Source organism: Pseudophryne corroboree, chromosome 6, assembly GCF_028390025.1.
Source record: "Pseudophryne corroboree isolate aPseCor3 chromosome 6, aPseCor3.hap2, whole genome shotgun sequence".
Lineage (NCBI taxonomy): Eukaryota > Metazoa > Chordata > Amphibia > Anura > Myobatrachidae > Pseudophryne > Pseudophryne corroboree.
This window is the reverse complement of record NC_086449.1, coordinates 648,098,578-648,116,410: the sequence shown is the minus strand read 5'-3', so window position 1 is coordinate 648,116,410 and position 17,833 is coordinate 648,098,578. Positions and strand designations below refer to the sequence as shown.

At 42.6% G+C, this 17,833-nt stretch overlaps 1 protein-coding gene across 4 annotated transcripts in view; it reads right to left on the bottom strand.

Moving 5' to 3' along the window:
• The window catches only part of FNIP1 (folliculin interacting protein 1), a 199,862-nt gene that overhangs the window by 43,927 nt on the left and 138,102 nt on the right, over positions 1 to 17,833 (bottom strand). For 3 of the 4 annotated variants that reach the window (XM_063928214.1, XM_063928215.1, XM_063928216.1), the window contains exons 7-11: positions 13,594 to 13,677; positions 12,299 to 12,370; positions 12,041 to 12,176; positions 11,283 to 11,484; positions 8,699 to 8,784 (exon numbers count right to left, since the gene is read on the bottom strand). In XM_063928214.1, coding sequence (XP_063784284.1) covers positions 8,699 to 8,784; positions 11,283 to 11,484; positions 12,041 to 12,176; positions 12,299 to 12,370; positions 13,594 to 13,677 — 580 coding nt within the window. The remainder of the gene's footprint in view (positions 1 to 8,698; positions 8,785 to 11,282; positions 11,485 to 12,040; positions 12,177 to 12,298; positions 12,371 to 13,593; positions 13,678 to 17,833) is intronic. The other variant, XM_063928217.1, reaches the window with a different exon arrangement.

The window sequence follows — 17,833 nt, the reverse complement described above, 5'->3', positions numbered from 1 at the left end:
CAGGGGCTTTATCAAAGAAAAAGCCCCATGTGGGAGGAGCGAAACGCGTCAGAAGCTATACGTTTTGGACCCCTGCTGGAGTCAGACCCGTATCTTATACCAGCTGCATTATCCATCTGCTGGTTGAAATATCTTTGAGTGGAGAGGAGCCGTTCATCGTTGCCCGCAAACGGCACGTAGAGGTGGAGATCTGTGGAGCATTCAGGTCGAGCAGGACAGGTTACAGCAGACGCCAGTGCAGGTGCCGGTTTTCCCGCAGCCAGAAGCCATCGTGGTAGATGTCGGGACTTTTTCCTGCTGACAGTATTTGCTCATACCTCACGTAAGATTCCGGTTGGAGCGGCTCTCACTCAGTTTACTGTCCTATGTTGGATTGTCACGTTCAAAGGAACTTTGATACTAAGTGACTGTTCATTGGTAACCATCTAATATACGGGCTCTATTAGCAGTTACATTTGATCTAGTTTGACTTATATATATTCAGTCATTTGCCTACAGAGCTAGTTCATACACTTCTGTGCACAGAATATGCTCAAGTCCACCTCCTTTTAATGGAAAGCATTTACACTTGGTACCTTAGATGTTTAAATGATTAAGACCGGTCTTGTTTTATAATTTGTGATTATTCATGTATTATTAAATATTTTAAATTATTAGTAGTTTGTTATTATTGTCAGCCATATCATATATATTTTTATTATAGCGCAAGAGTTTAAAATTGGAGTTTTGTGGTTAATTGCATTGGGGTGGTCCAGTGCAATGTGATTGACCTGCTAACCCCAGGTCATCAAACTTTCTGCAGCTGATTTTGATACTATTCAAAAGGACTTTTTGAAAGCACATGTTATTAGCGCCTGGTTAAAAGGTTTTTTCAATGTCAGAAGAGAGGAAGTGAGCAAGCCAGGAAGCAAAGTTGTCGATGAATTTGGAAGCAGTGCCAGGGGGCGGTAAATGACAGCTACTCTAAATGTACTGGTTGGAAGAGGCGTATAGTATGGACCTCAAATGTAGAAAATGTAAGGGATGGTTCTGGTGGTATGAGTTGGTAGGAGTAACTAGAAGGTAAAAGGACCCCAACACCACCCTCATGGCGACCCCTAGGTCGGGGTGTGTGTGTGTGAATGTGAGGCCCCCAGCCGAGAGAGCAGCAGGAGAAGTAGTGTCAGAGGGCGTAATCCAAGTTTCAGTAATGGCTAGTATGAGTAGGGCGTTGGAAATGAAAAGGTCATGAGTGGGGACCAGTTTGTTACAAACAGATCTGGCATTCCAGAGGGCACAGGATAGGGGGTATGAGTTTGTGGGAGAGATGTGAATGAGATTATCAGGGTTTCTGTAGCGATGAGGTGAGATTAACTTTGAGGGCAGGGATGATGAGAGAGTGGTAATGGTGCGGGTGCCTGAGCTAGGAGGGGAAACTGTGGGCAGGGAGGGAGGTCAGTGTGATGTGGATGGGGGTATGGGGAGGTGACAGGGAAGGGAGAGAGGGAGCAGGGCTGAGTTGTGGGATAGCAGGACCATGGGGCAGAGGTGAATGAAAGTGGGGTAACAGGAAAGGAGGGGGAAGGAAACCGAGGGATGGAGGGGAGACAGAGGAGGGGAGAGAGGAGGGGAGAGAGGAGGAGGTGTAGGAGACTAGGGGGGAAGGATAAAGATACATTATTAGGTAGACACTGAGTGATGTGGGGAGTATAAGAAAGCCTTGACATAGTGTTAAGTAGGTAAATAGGTTGAGGGAAAGTGGAAGTAGGAGAGGAGAGTGTAAGGGAATGGGTGTAGATTTCGTATGAAATGAGTCAAAAGCGTAGATAAAGTAGGTGCAGAAATGTATCTGGAGTGTAAGAAATGAAAGGATTGTGAGAGGTTTAAGAAGCGATGGTAATTATGTTAGATGTTTTAAGTGTTTGCAGGTAAAATTTATACAGTATATACATATATGTATACAATATATTAAAGGGTACTGTAGTAAGCATGGCTTAAAATAAAAAGAAAGGCCATCCCTCTTTCTCCGAAAATACATGTAAGCACTCCTTTTTTATAAACAATATGCAAAAACAGTGTACTGTAGGACTTACAATTTTACTGTACAACGTTTAATGTGCTCTGAATTAAACCAACTACATGTAAAACTCATCTTTCTGTAAGGTATTAGAATGTGTTTGCGCAGAGCAAAGAGACGGAGTCTTGTGATACATTATTTACTATTCTGGTAACCCTGGCTGCATCTGCTGGTGATAGTGTTTCCTCCAAGACAGATCACATTATGCTGGCTGCCCTCCAACAGACATGTGACTGCAATAAAGGGAACCCTCAATACCAGAACTGGCTCACAGGCCAAGGGCAGGGCACAGCCACTACGTGTACACACGCTTACAGCCTGTTCATCTGGATTGCTTTTAAATCCTGAAACCAGTTTGCTTTAACCCATCATTACCAGTTTTAAAACAAAATATTGCAATTATAGTCACTCTCCTTTAGCTATTGTATTTGAGAACCTGTATTATTATTATTATTAACTTGGAACTTAAATTCAGCAACACTTTGAGAATCTAAAAAATCCCCTACAGTTTAACTGTAACCTTTTTTGGCATACACAGTAACACAGGGAAACATGCACTTTAACACTTACATAATGCACTGGCAATGTAAGCAAAAAGTAACAAATTGTGAACACTGACAGGTTCCCTTAAAATAATAATTAAAAAAAAGTATATCTAACAAAATGTTCTCTAAAACACAAAAAATAATAATAGATAAAAAGTCCAAGCCATAGAACCCAGCGTGCCGTATGACATCATCTCTGTGCGATCATGGCCAGACAACATTCCACATACATTACCTGGCCTGTGACGGACATGGTATTTTACGTGTGATGAATAAGGAGCTAATGAGCTACTGTATATTAGCACATTCATTAGGTTGTCTTTTATTGTAAATCTAACCCTATCTCTAATGGGAATGTCAATATTTCCTATCTCAGCATTTTGCAAGTGTTCACATTAATGGTGTCGACATTTTAACTGTGTCAACATCATAAATGTCAACTTTATAATTGGTGACTGCATACCCTCTGTAGCACAGGCGTTAAGTCACATTTACCAAACTTTTGTTTTGATTTGTAAACATCCTTTAAATCCAAAATAAGTTTAGTGCGAGGTCTGTACTATAGGTTTTATATATTGCGGAGGAGGCTGTGGGAGTTTCTTTATTTACTAAAAGGATTTTTCTATGTGTTTTTCTTCTGCACCTTTCAGCTTATAATTTATCAAAAAACTCTCTTCCAGAGAATTAAGAGAATATGAAGTGCTGCCCAGTTTATTGAATAATGTAAGTGGGAGCTCTAGGCTAAAGACTATGGTTCTTCATAGGTTATTAAATAATGTCCACAATGTCATACTGAACAGCTCAGAGAACTATGGGCAGACCAAAGCTTCTCAGAACACTGACAATGAACAGTAATGAATTGCTTGAGCTGTGTCCAGTGTAATCATGGAGGCAACCTGAGGTCATTGGCTACTTCAGGGTGCCTTGTTATTTCAGATCGAAAACTATCTGCCTGCATACACCTCGTGAGTGGCCGTACTCGATTCCCCATAAACAACACATGGCGTGTTTACTACTGAGGTGAGTGAGAACCATGGCTCCTACCTATCTCCTCTTAAGGGAATGTCTACTGGTGTAGATCAGAGGTCAGGTGTCTGACTTCCATGCAGGAAGCCCGCCAAACATCAAGTCTCATGAGATTAAGCTTTTGCCACTGTTCATAAATAAAACTAGTTTAAATTTAGACACAGATTACGGGAAACAGGACTCTGAGGCTGGCACTTGCCAACACATCCGACTGCAGATTTATGCGGTGGCATCTGTACACCTGCTATACCCATTTTGTAAATAGTTATACTTGGATCTGAAATTTTGTATCACATTTAGACAGAGCAACTGTAATCTATTGCACTAAAGGAAAACTACAGCTATTTCACACTTCAAGAGTTAGTGAAGCTTTTGCCCTTTGAACTTCATGAGAAACAGATCTTCTGTGAATCCAATAATGGCATAAAGAAGCTATTGCTTAAACAGAAGAAAATGCAATAAAACATATGCAATGGTTTCCATAATGTGACACATGTCCATGTTTATAGTACAGTATATTCACGGTAACCCTCTCATATGTTCTTAAATTCATAGCTATGGGTAAACTAAAGTCGGCTACACATAAGAACGATGTTCCGTCCTTCACTAATATTCACTGGGTTGCATACAATATCTTCCGATCGGCAGTGCTGCACGGGCGACCGGAAGTTATCGACTGCAACCGCGGGAGCACACAAATCATGGATACGCACTATACTATCCACTTGTTATGTTGTTCCAATTTGGATGGAAACAAAATGTCGCAGAGACATCGTTCAGGTGTGTCTCCATCTCAAGCATACCTGACATATGATGCCTGCTATTTGGAGGAAATGGATGTTTAAAAAGAAGTCTACTTTTGAACGCGAGCTGCCTATTATACCTATTCCCCAAATGTTCTCATGGTTACCAAAAGCCTGGAGCTGCCACAATCAAACCACTTATTGACCCATGCCTGACCTAGAGCACTCGACAGTGGCCCCAACATTGAGGTCCATGGGTAAGCTCCCTCTACCAATACTAGCAGCCCCCCATGCGATCAGCTAGTGGGGGCATCAGGCTTTCGGTGAAGAGGGTCCCTCAAAGGGGAGCATGCCTAATTGCAGCATCCAGGAGATAGGTAAAGGCAGGATCTGCTAATCTATAATATTTCATTTGGGTAACCTGAGAAAACAGTTTTTGTTGAGTTTTGTGAAATGAAAAGTTCAAAGGCAAAGTTGGAAAATAATGCGTGACCCACTGTACCTTCTGCTTATAATCCAGTCAGACAACTATATTATAGTTATATATTATAGATTTATAAAACCAAAATGAGTAGAACTTTTTTCCTAATAGTTTACAAAAAATAAAAACGGGGAGAGAAAAAAAAGAGAATAAAAGAAAACGGTTTTGTGAGATTTGCAAAAAAAAAAAAAAAATGCTTAAGTGAAAGCAAACACTATTCAGCATCACATGTCTTTACAAATGTGACCGAGCTGCAGAATCTTATGACTTAGGCAAGTGCTGATATTTCAGCCTCTAATGCACAAACACGCTAGAGAACAGAAGGTTAAAAGAAAGAGGACAAACAAAAATACAGTTTTAGCAGGTTCCCAATTGGTCTCATATGTATTAAGCCTGGAGCAGTGAAAAAAACAGAGATAAGGAAGTGTTAAGGCCAATACACACTGGCAGAGATGCGTGCTGAGCGATCTATCAGACCGCTCAGCACACATCTCCCCCCCCCCCCCTCCCTCACTCAACACAGCGCGATATGTGCTGAGCGAGTGGGGGTGATGGGGGTGCCAATCTAGCACCGGCAATAGCAATGCGCAGGGCCACGCATCTCTATTACTGGGGGGCATACACACGGAGAGATCCGTGCTTAAAATCTAAGCAATCAAGTCAGAATGCTTAGAATTCAAGCACGGATCTCTCTGTGTGTACCCCCCTTTAAGTGTACTTTTTACAAACCTGTAATGATTGGCTTTTGCATTATCACCTTCCACTTATCACTTCTTGATCACTTCTTCAGTCTTAATAAATCTGCTCCGTAGGTTGTTATGCAGCCACCGAGGAGCGGAATAGAAGACAACAGTCCTTTTCAGGATTTGAAAAGCTGGTTACCATTAAATATACTGTACTTTAACAGTTTGTCTAACAATATAATGCAACTTGATGCAAGAATTAGGGGTATATTCAATTTTTAAGGTCGAATCCTGATTTGACCTATTCAATATTTCCCTAAATTTTTCGACAAGTCGATGAATTCGACTTGTCGAAAAGCACATGGATCGGCGGAATAGCTGCCGATCCACATGTGTCGAAAACGGGGCCAAAACCGACCATCTCAGTCCGACATCAAAATGATTTCGGACTGAGATGCGGACCCAGAGGAGGCGAGGGGGGGGGGGGGGGGGAGGGGGCGGAGCCGCAGAGAGACGGGGGGGGGGGACAGCCAGCGGGCATACAGGGAGATCAGCGCTACAGTAGCGCTGCAGCTGGATGTCACTCAGCCGCCCGACCTCACGGCAGCTTCCACCCGGCTCCAGCACACTGCTGGAGCTGGGTGGAAGCTACCGTGAAGTCGGGCGGCTGAGTGACATCAAGCTGCAGCGCTACTGCTGGAGCCGGGTGGAAGCTGCCGTGAGGTCGGGCGGCTGAGTGACATCCAGCTGCAGCGCTACTGTAGCGCTTATCTCCCTGTATGCCCGCTGGCTGTCCCCCCGCTGGTTTCCCCGCGGCTTACCCCCCTTCTCCTCCTCTGCATCCCATATAAACTCGACTTGAAAAAGTCGAATTAAGATGGGATTGAATAGGGGTTGTCAGATCCATTCCGACAAATACATGTCGGAATGGATTCGACTTTAATTGAATATACCCCTTAGTGTGAATTGCAGGACACTGATAATAATTTCATACAGGGATTGAAAATGCTGTATCTAATTACCTATGAAACCCGATTATGAATAGCCTTTGTGCATGTTATAAACTGGCACTTATAGAAAACATCCTGTCCTGAGGTTTAAGTTACCATGCATCACTCACAAAAGGAGGACATCATCATTAGTGCACTGCATCACAACAGGAATAACTTTAATTACTTAGGGGCAGATTTATTAACTTTTTTTTACTAAAATAATGTGAAAAAGGGAGTTTTCACATCCATTTCCCATTATTTTAGTATCACCTGAATGTATTAAAGGGCTTTCTCCAAACCCTTTAATCCACCTTTTTTTTTTCTTAGGAAGCAAGATCGCATTTCCCATATTTATATTGGGAAATGCGATCTGGCCGAATTTACTTAAAGAAAAAAAAATATGTGAAAGATCACAGCAGTGAGCCCTGTGATAATTACGCCAGCCAGCTGAAGCTGGTGTTACCATAGGGCTCACTGCGGACTGTATAATTCTGTACAGCTTTCTCTGCCCCTAGGCAAAGAACGCTGTATGGGGAGCCAGCAGTGTGATCCGCTCTGTGTATCAGATGGACACACAAGCTGATCACTCAGTGTGTGTGTTTTTATTTTTAAGGTAAAAAAACAAAAAACAAAATAAAACATACTCACCTACCATGGGACTGGTGATTGGTGATCGGTGCGGACTGCCGGTCATTGGGGCTCCTGTGACCTCTAGTGCAGTAAAGTGATACTTTACAGCAGGGGAGGTCACAGCAGTAAGTCCTGGTGACCAGTAGCTCTCCAGGAGCTCCAGCCACTAATCCCCTGGTTTGATGAGTATGATCAGCAGTGAGGGATCCGCAGGGCGGGGGGTGTTCAATTCGGCGATGGCGGTAGCGGTGATGTCGGCACATGCGCAGCACATAATCGGGGCATTTTTTTATGGAAAATACCCCGATAATGCTGCAGCGTGGCATCACAAGCTCTGCCCCTGCATTAGATAACCGATACATCCGTGCGATGTAATCAATTATCACAGTGCAGATTGGGTCGATTTGATCACATCCCATTCGCATACTCAGATGCGGATGGTTAGAAATTGGCCCCTTAGTACTAGATTAACTGCTAAAATGATATGTCCAGCCATGGACGCATTTTACTAGTAAACTTCCCCATATATGCCTGAATAGGTTGGGCACGACATCTCAGCAGTTGGGATACATTTAGTATGCCGACAGCGGCATTCTGGCGGACACAATCCTGACTTATAGCAGTATGTATTTTAAACCATGCCCCTAACCTCCCGCAGCCTAACCCTAACCACCCCCCCATCCCCACCCTAACCTTAACCCTCCCTCTAGTGCCTAACCCTAACCTCTGTACTTCCCTTCCGGATCTATCAGAATTCTGACCATCAGGATCCCGCTGTCAATATTCTGACTGTAAGGATCCTGACTGCATCCTGCCTGAATGACCAGAACAATCCATTTTCTTTTCTTAACAACATAGAATATGTAGTTAGTCAAAATGTTATTATGTTGACATTGTTAAAATGTTGACATTTGGGGTAGACTGTGGGAGGGTGAGGGATAGGGTAATAATACTTACCGGAATGCCATAGGATCACACGTCTGAATCATGTGTGACAGTTACATGACCGCCAGAACCTGGAAGCCATGCTGGAGCCATCAAGAGCAGGTAAGTCAACGCTGGCCCACCAGAGGCGATATGTCACCATTCTAACATGTCGACATCTCATCACTGTCTATAGTGTCGACATATTATACACACCCGTTATCATGCCATAGCACAGCTCACATGTCAGTGCCACATGGTGTCACACTGGAAGAGACTGCGTGACAGCGAACAATGGTCCTAAAGTCACCCAACTCTACAAGAAACCCCTCTGACTGCAATGCACATAACCGGTCGAACTTGCGGTGCAATCTAGTACGATTCTTAGAGGCTGAAGGTCACAAATCACACTGTTATAAAGTTATTAATTTGTATATTCTAGGATAGAGCAGACAGACAATATTACACACTGTAATGTGGCTTATTCCAGCTTTACAGCACATGACGTTGTACACACAGCTAAGACTGTGCTGCTATCTCATGGCTCCTGCCCTGAATGGGAAAACAAGCTCTGAAGTAACTGGCTTTACAAGAGAGGGAACACAAAGATGTACTTACCGGAACTCATTCAGGGCCTCCACAATTTTGTTGTACGCTAAACTTCTCTGGCTGGCATCTGCTGATCTACGGCTCATTTTCATCGCCTTTGAGGTACATCAACAATATGAAAGCATTAAAGGTGGTATATACAGAAACATAAGTTAAGTATTTTTACTGCGCTCATCTATGTGAATAAACATGGGTGGCGCTATGTCAGCCAGATGCTAAGTGAGTGTGCTGTGGGATTGGTCAGGAAGTACTGGAGTCCTGTCTATGATAATAAACATATATATCTGGAAAAAGAAAGCCGCCCATACAGGTACAGAGCACATATTTCTTTACTAAAGAAAAAATAGCATTTTTGCTACATTTTTGTTTGGGGCTAAATGTGTAAAATAGGAAACATAGGCCCTCATTCAGAGTTGTTCGCTCGCTAGCAGTTTTTAGCAGCCATGCAAACGCTAAGCCGCCGCCCTCTGGGAGTGTATCTTAGCTTAGCAGAAGTGCGAACGAAAGGATCGCACAACGGCTACAAATTAATTTTGTGCAGCTTCAGAGTAGCTCTAGACCTACTCATAGCTTGCGATCACTGCAGACTATTTAGTTCCTGTTTTGATGTCAAAAACACACGCCCTGCGTTCGCCCAGCCACGCCTACGTTTCCACAGCCACTCCTGCGTTTTAATCTGGCACGCCTGCGTTTTTACACACACTCCCCAAAAACGCTCAGTTTTCTCCCAGAAACACCCACTTTCTGTCAATCACTCTGCGGCCAGCAGTGCGATAATAAAGCGTCGCTAGACCTTGTGTGAAACTGCAACGGCCGTTGAGAAAGTACGTCGCGCGTGCGCATTGCGGCATGCGCAGAATTGCCTTTTTTTGCCTGATCGCTGCACAGCGACCGTAAACAGCTAGCGATCAACTCTGAATGACCACCATAGCCTCCATCTGCTCTGTACATATTTCCTATAAACACTTTGTAGTGTATTATGGGCCTAATTCAGTTTCGATCGCTGAAGTGCAGAAATTGCTATTCAGCGATTTAAGCAATTCTGCGCATGCGTGCATGCTGCTGTGCGCATGTGTGAGGACTTAAACTGTGATCACATGTGGAGGCGGTGACACGGCGTTGAGGGGGTGTGTGGTCTGGACACCGGAGGCGTGTGATGTGTGTGCGTGTGTGTGTGTGTGTGTGTGTGTGTGGGGGGGGGGGGGGGGGTATCAGGAATGTGGGGCACCCTTGCCCTGGCATGCTAGAGGAGTTGTAGTTTAGAGATTTTTTCTGAAAACTGCAACTCATGCTGAATCAGGGCCTATATACAAAGCTAAACGCTCCTGAGTCGTCTGCCATTTCCAGAGAGCTGTCCACAGTGATCTCTCTATGGACAGCTCCCTTTGTTGCTTAAGTTTGCTGCCATCACTGGAAATAGGTTTACCCAGTTCAAATGTACTGCAATAGACATAGCACTCATTGGGTGGAATTTAATTGTTTTGGGTGTCTAAATTTCCCGCCTAAACGGGACTATTTAGACGCACAAACAATTGTCACAATTCAGTTGTTTGGGCGCACATTCATATCGCGCATGTTGCGCCCAAAAAGACAGGGTTCAGCTGCGTAAAAAATGGTTAAATTCGTCTAACATCCTGCTTTGGGCATCCAAACTACTATTAAGACGCCCAAAGTGCTGAGTTTGCACACTTTTTTTTCGCTCCTCAGGAGGCTGGGAGAAAGAATGTGTCTTCCGTGGCTATGAGGCGCCGGGACAACAGAACAACGGAATTGCTGCTATCTACTGGCGGCCGCAAGAAAAATAATTGAATTCCCCCCACTATGTCTATTGCCCACTGCAGTAGGCAAATCTTTAAGGGTGGTAAGTACTATAAATGGCTGCCATTTAAAACTGGCCTGCAACCTACTTTGAGTAGATTGCAGGCAAGTTGAGGGCTGTTGTTCTATTTTTAACAGAATAGACAATATTTTTAGACTGGGAAGATCGGAGCTACAAGTGTCAACAACAAATTCAAATAACAGGACATCATGATAAATAGAAAAAACACATAGTAAAAACAAAAAAAAAGTGCACAGATAGTATTTAAAGCAGCAATGGAAAAACTCTAAATTCCTCCAAGAAGAGTTTACAAAAAGCATATTAAAACCAAATATTGTTAAAGGGCGATAGCCCTGCATACTCCTATATCCAACACAAACATGTTTCTGGAGCTGGCTATTCCAGCTAAGTTCACAAGGGTAAAGACATGGTCACGTGGTTAAATTACCTAAAAGACATAAATTAGTGTTGCTTCGTTGTCGATGAAAAGGTAAAACTGTTTGTCCATTTTTTTATGTGGAAAGTGATTGGTCTCCAACATGGTGGATGCAGAACAGTATCACCCATCATTAAAGTGATGCTTTGATGACTACAACCTATCTAGAATCACTGAAATGGCGTTAATGTCCCGGCACTGAATTACCACATGAAGAAGTGAGTAATAGTATATTCTTTACTTAGCAGTACAACAAAATTGTTTGGGCCCAGAAAGCCTGGAAAAGTAATGGTTCTGGTTAGACTGTATAACGGACATCTCTTAAAAGGACACATTACCTGCTCTATGGCGCTTTTCAGCTTGTTCATGTGACTCTCAAACAGAGGGAAGTGGGAAAAGAAGAACTCATGGAACTTGTTGGTTTCCTCCTCATCCTTTGATAAGGAGAAGATGACACCAATAGCGATCTTCTTTTTCCGGGCAACACCCAGGTTGGGCCCACCGCTTTCATCTGACATGTTAAAGCTTTCCTCTATAGACCTAAACAACAGAATAATGAAAAACAAATAGACATACATACGCACATTTAAGTACTTACATGAATACTACAATCTAAATGTAAAGTAATCATGCAACATTTTATTCCCAATGCCCATCCTATTCCTCTGTCTTTAAGGCTGGTGGCACATACATAGTGCAGAGGTTGAGTCTGAAAGTAATGATCAACAATATGGTTTTCTCTAAATTTCACAAAAAATGTAACTATAACACCACTGGTTGGGCTAAGGTATGACCCGACAAAATCTTTTTCTGTTACAAAGTACATTATCAAAAAGCATAGATCAATTTATGTTTAGTACAAACTGTTAGAAGTCTTACTCAAAATATATACCCCTCTCCTCCCCATTCACAGTTTGTTCACATACATTGGTAACCAGGATAATCATATGGTAACTGGCAGAACCACATAACTTTATCTGTGGTGGTTATTCTGTCATACTCATGAAATGAAACCCATTTAACCACAAAGTCCATTTACATACAAGAGAAAGGATTTCACCTAACACAAAAAGCAGGAGAAATAAAAACTTCTCACCATCGAGGGAAGACCCCATTCTCCAAACTGGTGGTTTGGCTACGACGCCAGCGTCGCTGGTAGCTGCTGGCACAACTGCTATTGAGCGATGAGCTTGGGGAAGGAAACGGTGTGATGAGGAGACTGCTGAGAGAAGCTGTGGATAATGAGAGAGGACATACAGAAATCAGTGAAAGAATCACAGTCAAAACAAGCCTTTGTCCAACAGAGAGAAGGTCAACAAAAATTCACTGAAGTGATACATAGAAATTGGCTCACCAGATCTTGCTATGCCACTATCTCGGTCATCATTGAAGCCTCGGCCTGGCATGTCCATCGGGTTGCTATGGACTGCAAGAGAATTAAAATCGTATTATTTAAACTAATGAGCTCAATGGGATCACCAAGCGACTAATCAGTATGTTTCCATTAGATGAAGTGAATACAAAGCTTGAAGACACTTCCTGAGTGAGATTTTGGTAACCGGTGATATCATGCAAGCCCACCACCAAACGCAGAGCTAGGCTGAACAACATTCCATCTAGCTAGCGCACTACAGAATTAGCTGCTTCAATAGGGACTGGATTCAGAAGGAAAGGGATTATACAACAGGAGAGTTTTTCTAATGCGTAGGCATTATTCTCTTGTTATGCAACATATAGGATTGTACTTCATGTAAATTCATTTTCTTATGCAATACTATGTATACAATGGTGACAGAGAAGAATTTCCTGAAATCATGAAGTCGTAGTAATGTAACCAATATAATATAAATTCTATTTTAGGTTATATGGAATTATGAAATTCTCCAATTTACTCCTAAGGGAATATGAAGTTCCCCCAATCTTTAGCATAAAAACTAATTGTGGAATATTCACGTTTAGTCAACTAGTCAGGAAATCCCTTATGACTTGTGTTTTATGTATTTTAAGTTAATTGTGAAATAATGTCACACAAAAAAAAGTGTAGTTTAAAAAAAAAAATGGCCAATATATATTTATGGTTAAAACGGTTTAATGAAGTAAAACTGCTGTTCAGCCGGGCTTTCACACGTCAAATACAGGTCAAGTGCTCGTGTGGAAATATAAAATATCAACATTTCAAAATTAAGAGGCATGCAAAGGTATGTTGACAGAAGAAGCAATTAGCTGTGGAAACAAGGTCTTCTATTTTCCCATAGATTGGATTTTGCAGCTTCAGGATTAAACAACATGAAAAGAATGCTTGCAAACTCCGTCACCTGCATGACTTGCAAGAAGTCAATACCCAAAGTCCTTTGCTCTATAATTTCAAATAGCAGGCAGTCATGGCAGAAGGCTAATTGTTTGTAAGTGGTACTGCTTGCCAACCCTCCCACAGCTAGAGGTGAGAATAAAAATAGAAGTTCCATTCTTATTTAATAGAATAAGTAGATAATCCCCTGGGTGAAAGATCTATCCTCACAATAACTTTTATTGGGAACTCTCTGACCCTGTTTGGATAGCTAATTTTCTATTCCTTATTTCCACAGTGGAACCCAAATGCGAACATGCACCAAGTCACACAGGCTACACCGGACACAGCAAGCAGCACACCTGCAAAGAAAGAAGCACTCCTGATGAGGCGAAGCGGACCCTGCTCTGAGAACGCCCGCCTGGGGCTGCAGAGCTGAGACAGACCTACATGGTGAAATGCAGAATACATAGGGAAGATAATACAGTTAAATAGGGAATTATAGTGATTGGAGAAGACCTAAAAAGGTAAAAGGTGGGGAGGGATGCGTTGCCCAGTCTAACACATGACCATGAAGGTGAGCACAAATCTTTCTGCTACTCTATTGCATATAACCCTAAAAGCATGTTCTAGGGAACATAGGCTCATTGCCAATCCATGACACACCGTGTTCCAAACATTTACCAAGGTGCCTAATGGGAATCCTATGAGCCACGCTCTTACAGGAGTAGAACATGTGGGTAACACAGAGCAAAGAATGGGACAGGTTGGGTAGGCTATGATAGGGAGGCCTTCCTCTTCCTTCAGAGTCACTGGAATTAGGCACCTTTGCCTGACCCGTTTACTAATATATTGGATTACATGTGTACTCAATATAAATCACTGGGCGCAAAGTGCAAGGTTTTGTTTAGGCATAAAAAAGTATATATTTTAGTTCATGACATAGCCATGTGGAGCATAGTAATTCATAACATACATATAAAATGCTGATTATTTTCACCACGATAAGTGCTGTATATGCTCACATACACCATTTCTGGAGATTTTTAGTACTTTAGATTAGTAATATACTATATAACCTAGTTGTGAATCCTAGAATACCTTCTAATAGCGGCTATGTACAGTAAATTCAGAGGTCAGGAACCCCTTTTTCTGTTTAATTGTAGAGTTTAATCAGCAGACTGCAAATGATTGATCTGTGACATCTAGCTATTGTTTATTGTAGTGTACTACGAGTGGCCGGCTGTTGGGATCCCGGCGCCCAGCATACCGACGCCAGGATACCGACAGCCGGTCGAGCGCATAAGAGCCCCTCGCTGTGCTGGCCTTGCTGCAGGCACGGTGGCGCGCTATATACACCACGCAATTTATTCTCCCTCCAGGGTTGTCGTGGACACCCCAAGAGGGAGAATAGTTGTTGGTATCCCGGCGACGGTATGCTGAGCGCCGGGATCCCAAAAGCAAGTATATCGAGTGCCACCCGCTGATTGTGTTGAATGCATATATCTGATGATACTGTTGTTTTGCTTATAGACTTAGGATAGTATTAATAAATGCCATGAGCAATATTTCTAAGACGGTCATCATTTACATTCAATCATATAATCTCAAACAGGTAAGTGAGATCTCATGTTTACCTATGCTACAGGAAACATAAGATCTTTCATTGTCTCTTTATTTTGAACAATTACTATATGTATATTTAGGGCTTATATATGTACTCTGAACCCCCTATATCAGCAGGACTTATTTAGTTATGAGATTGCTCCATCCTTTCTGTATATTATAGCTGCTGAGTGTTGACTATGTAAGAAACCTGACTGCATATTGAATATGGGGAGTTAGAACTTCTATTCATATTACTAGAAATACAACGTATTTGACAAATATTTACTTTGACAGAAGAGAAAAACTACTGTTATAATGTTTACATAATACATATAACATACTGTGAAATGCATTTAACCACTTGCTTCACATAAAAACAAATTTATTAAACAACACTATAATATAATTTAGAAGAAGCAGCACAGGGGTTACACATTAGTAAGGCTCCTAGCTAATTAAGTGGAGGGCGAGTTTATGAACATATAACCTGTGAGTGGATGCTTCAATATACGTAAAGTAAACTTGAATGAGTATACACTACTTCATAGAAGAAGCTTCGTCCATCAGTGAACAACTTGAAAAGTGTGTGCAGGAGTATATATCAGTAGCTGAGGGCTAATGTGTGTGCAGAAGTATATGTCAGAGGACCGATCAGTGTGTGTAAGAGTATAGGTCAGTGGCTGAGTACTGAGGAGTGTTTGCACGAGTATAGGTCAGAGGCTGAGGAGTGAGCAGTGTGTGCAGGAGTATATGTCAGAGGCTGAGAAGCGTGTGCAGGAGTATATGTCAGTGGCTGAGGACTAAGAAGAGTGTGCAGGAGTATATGTCAGAGGCTGGGGACTGCGTGCTAATTACTGTAAACATAACAGCACAGATTTTGTCCAACGCAGGGACTCGGCCAAGCAGCAAATAGCCAACACTAGATCAGTCGACCACCTGTCCTCTAAGTACTGTTCCATATTTTTACAGTGGATTTTCGTAGTAACTATTTCTCTTCGGCCAGCATTGGACCAATGATGTGCATAGTCTTGTCAGCTCTAAATTCATTAAAAAGTTTCTGGGGACATATAGGTGTCAGACAAGGCTTTTTTTACTTACAATGCACATAAATAGGTATGACTGAGTTTAATTATATCTCTATACTGCCTTTTACCTTAATCTGGATATATGGCGTTAAATATACTGACATTTAAATTCCATCTATCTTCAGTAATACAAAGGACTATTTATTCTTTCAATAATGTTTTATACGGTATTTATTTTTTTTATAAAAATTATGTTTTATGCCATCCTTTATTATAACATTTCTGTCATATTAGGTGTACAGTATATGTATGTTCAAAGCTGATCTATTTCTGTATTTATACATGTGAAGATACTTTATTACATATACTTTCTTTTTTTATCATATACAATGTGGATACAGTATATACAGTAAGTTTCCAAGCCAGCTCTATGTCAAAGGATGTACATCTGAAAGCTTGCCAAGTATTTACTGTATATAGTACACCAGACTTTTTATAATTGTTCAGATGCCATAAGTTGGCATTTGAAAAATCTCACACCATAAAAATTGATTTAGAAGTCATTCTACCCACATCATGGCATGTTGGCATATTAATCTTGAGACTTCCATTATTTTGAAACTAAACTACTGTATGGTGATGTATAGAAAAAGAAAATACAGCTGCTCTTCAATAAAAGTTGGTTACCACTTTTAGGGGTATATTCAATTAGGGTCGGATCCATTCCAACATGCATATTCAATCTCATCTCAATTCAACTTTTAAAAAGTCGAATTGAGATGAGGGACCCAGATGAGGAGAGGTGTGGGGGGGGGGGAGCCGCAGGGAGACCAGTGGGGACAGCCGCGGGCAGACGGAGGAGAGCAGCATTACAGTAGCGCTGCAAGAGGTTGTCTCACAGCCCCATCCGACCTCACGGCAGTGTTCCCCAGGCTCCAGCAAGCGTGACCTCACTTGCTGGAGCTGGGTGGACGCTGCTGTGAGCGGCGCGGCTGTGAGACACCCTGCTGCAGCGCTGTGCTGTAGTGCTTCTCTCCCCTGTATGCCTTGCGGCTGTCCCCCGTCTCCCTGCGGCTCCCCCCCCCCCCCTCCTCCCACATCTCAGTCCGACATTTTTTTATGTCGGACTGAGATGGTTGGAAACGGGGCCAAATCCTGACGAATTTGGCCCCATTTCACTCAAAAGTACGTGAATCGGCAGCTATACCACCGATTCACGTACTATTCGACAAGTTGAATTCCCCGATTTGTCGAATAAAAACTGATGGGACTGAATAGGTAGAATCACTATTCGACCTTAAAAAGTCGAAAACTGCCGTCTTTTCGACATGCGCCAGTTTTCGACCCTAATTGAATATACCCCTTAGTGCTGAAACACACTACCCGGCTTTTGCCGGCCGGGAAAAAGCCGGACGGCTTTTTCCCGTGCCGGCATTGTAGTTAACAGTGTGAGGGCTAGGGTCCCTTCACACTGCACGGCCCCGGCCCGGCTGCCGGGTTGCAGCCGGGTCTCACCACTGGAAGGTCCGGCGGCCGGGCGGCCGCAGGGCAGTCTTTGGAGCCAGTAAACCATGTGTGTGAAGGGGAGCTTTCACACACAACGGTTTTTTCTGAAGCCGTGTCTGATGCTGCGCATGCGCACAGCTTCACACACGGATCAAAGCCGTCCTGTGTGAGCGACTCTGCCGGTTTCTCCCGGATGGCAAAAAGCCGGACAAAGTTTGTCCAGCTTTTTGCCATCCGGGAAAAACCGGAGTGTGTGTTACAGCCCAGAATCTTTAAAGCAAAGTATGTATAACTATAACTATGCAATATACAATATTTGGACAAAAGTATTTGGACACCTGACCATTCCACCAACAGAGACACTGTATTCAAATACGTATACTTTAATATGGAGTTGGTCCCCCTTTTGCAGCTATGACAGCTTTCACTCTTCTTGGAAGGCTTTCCTCAAGATTTTGAAGTG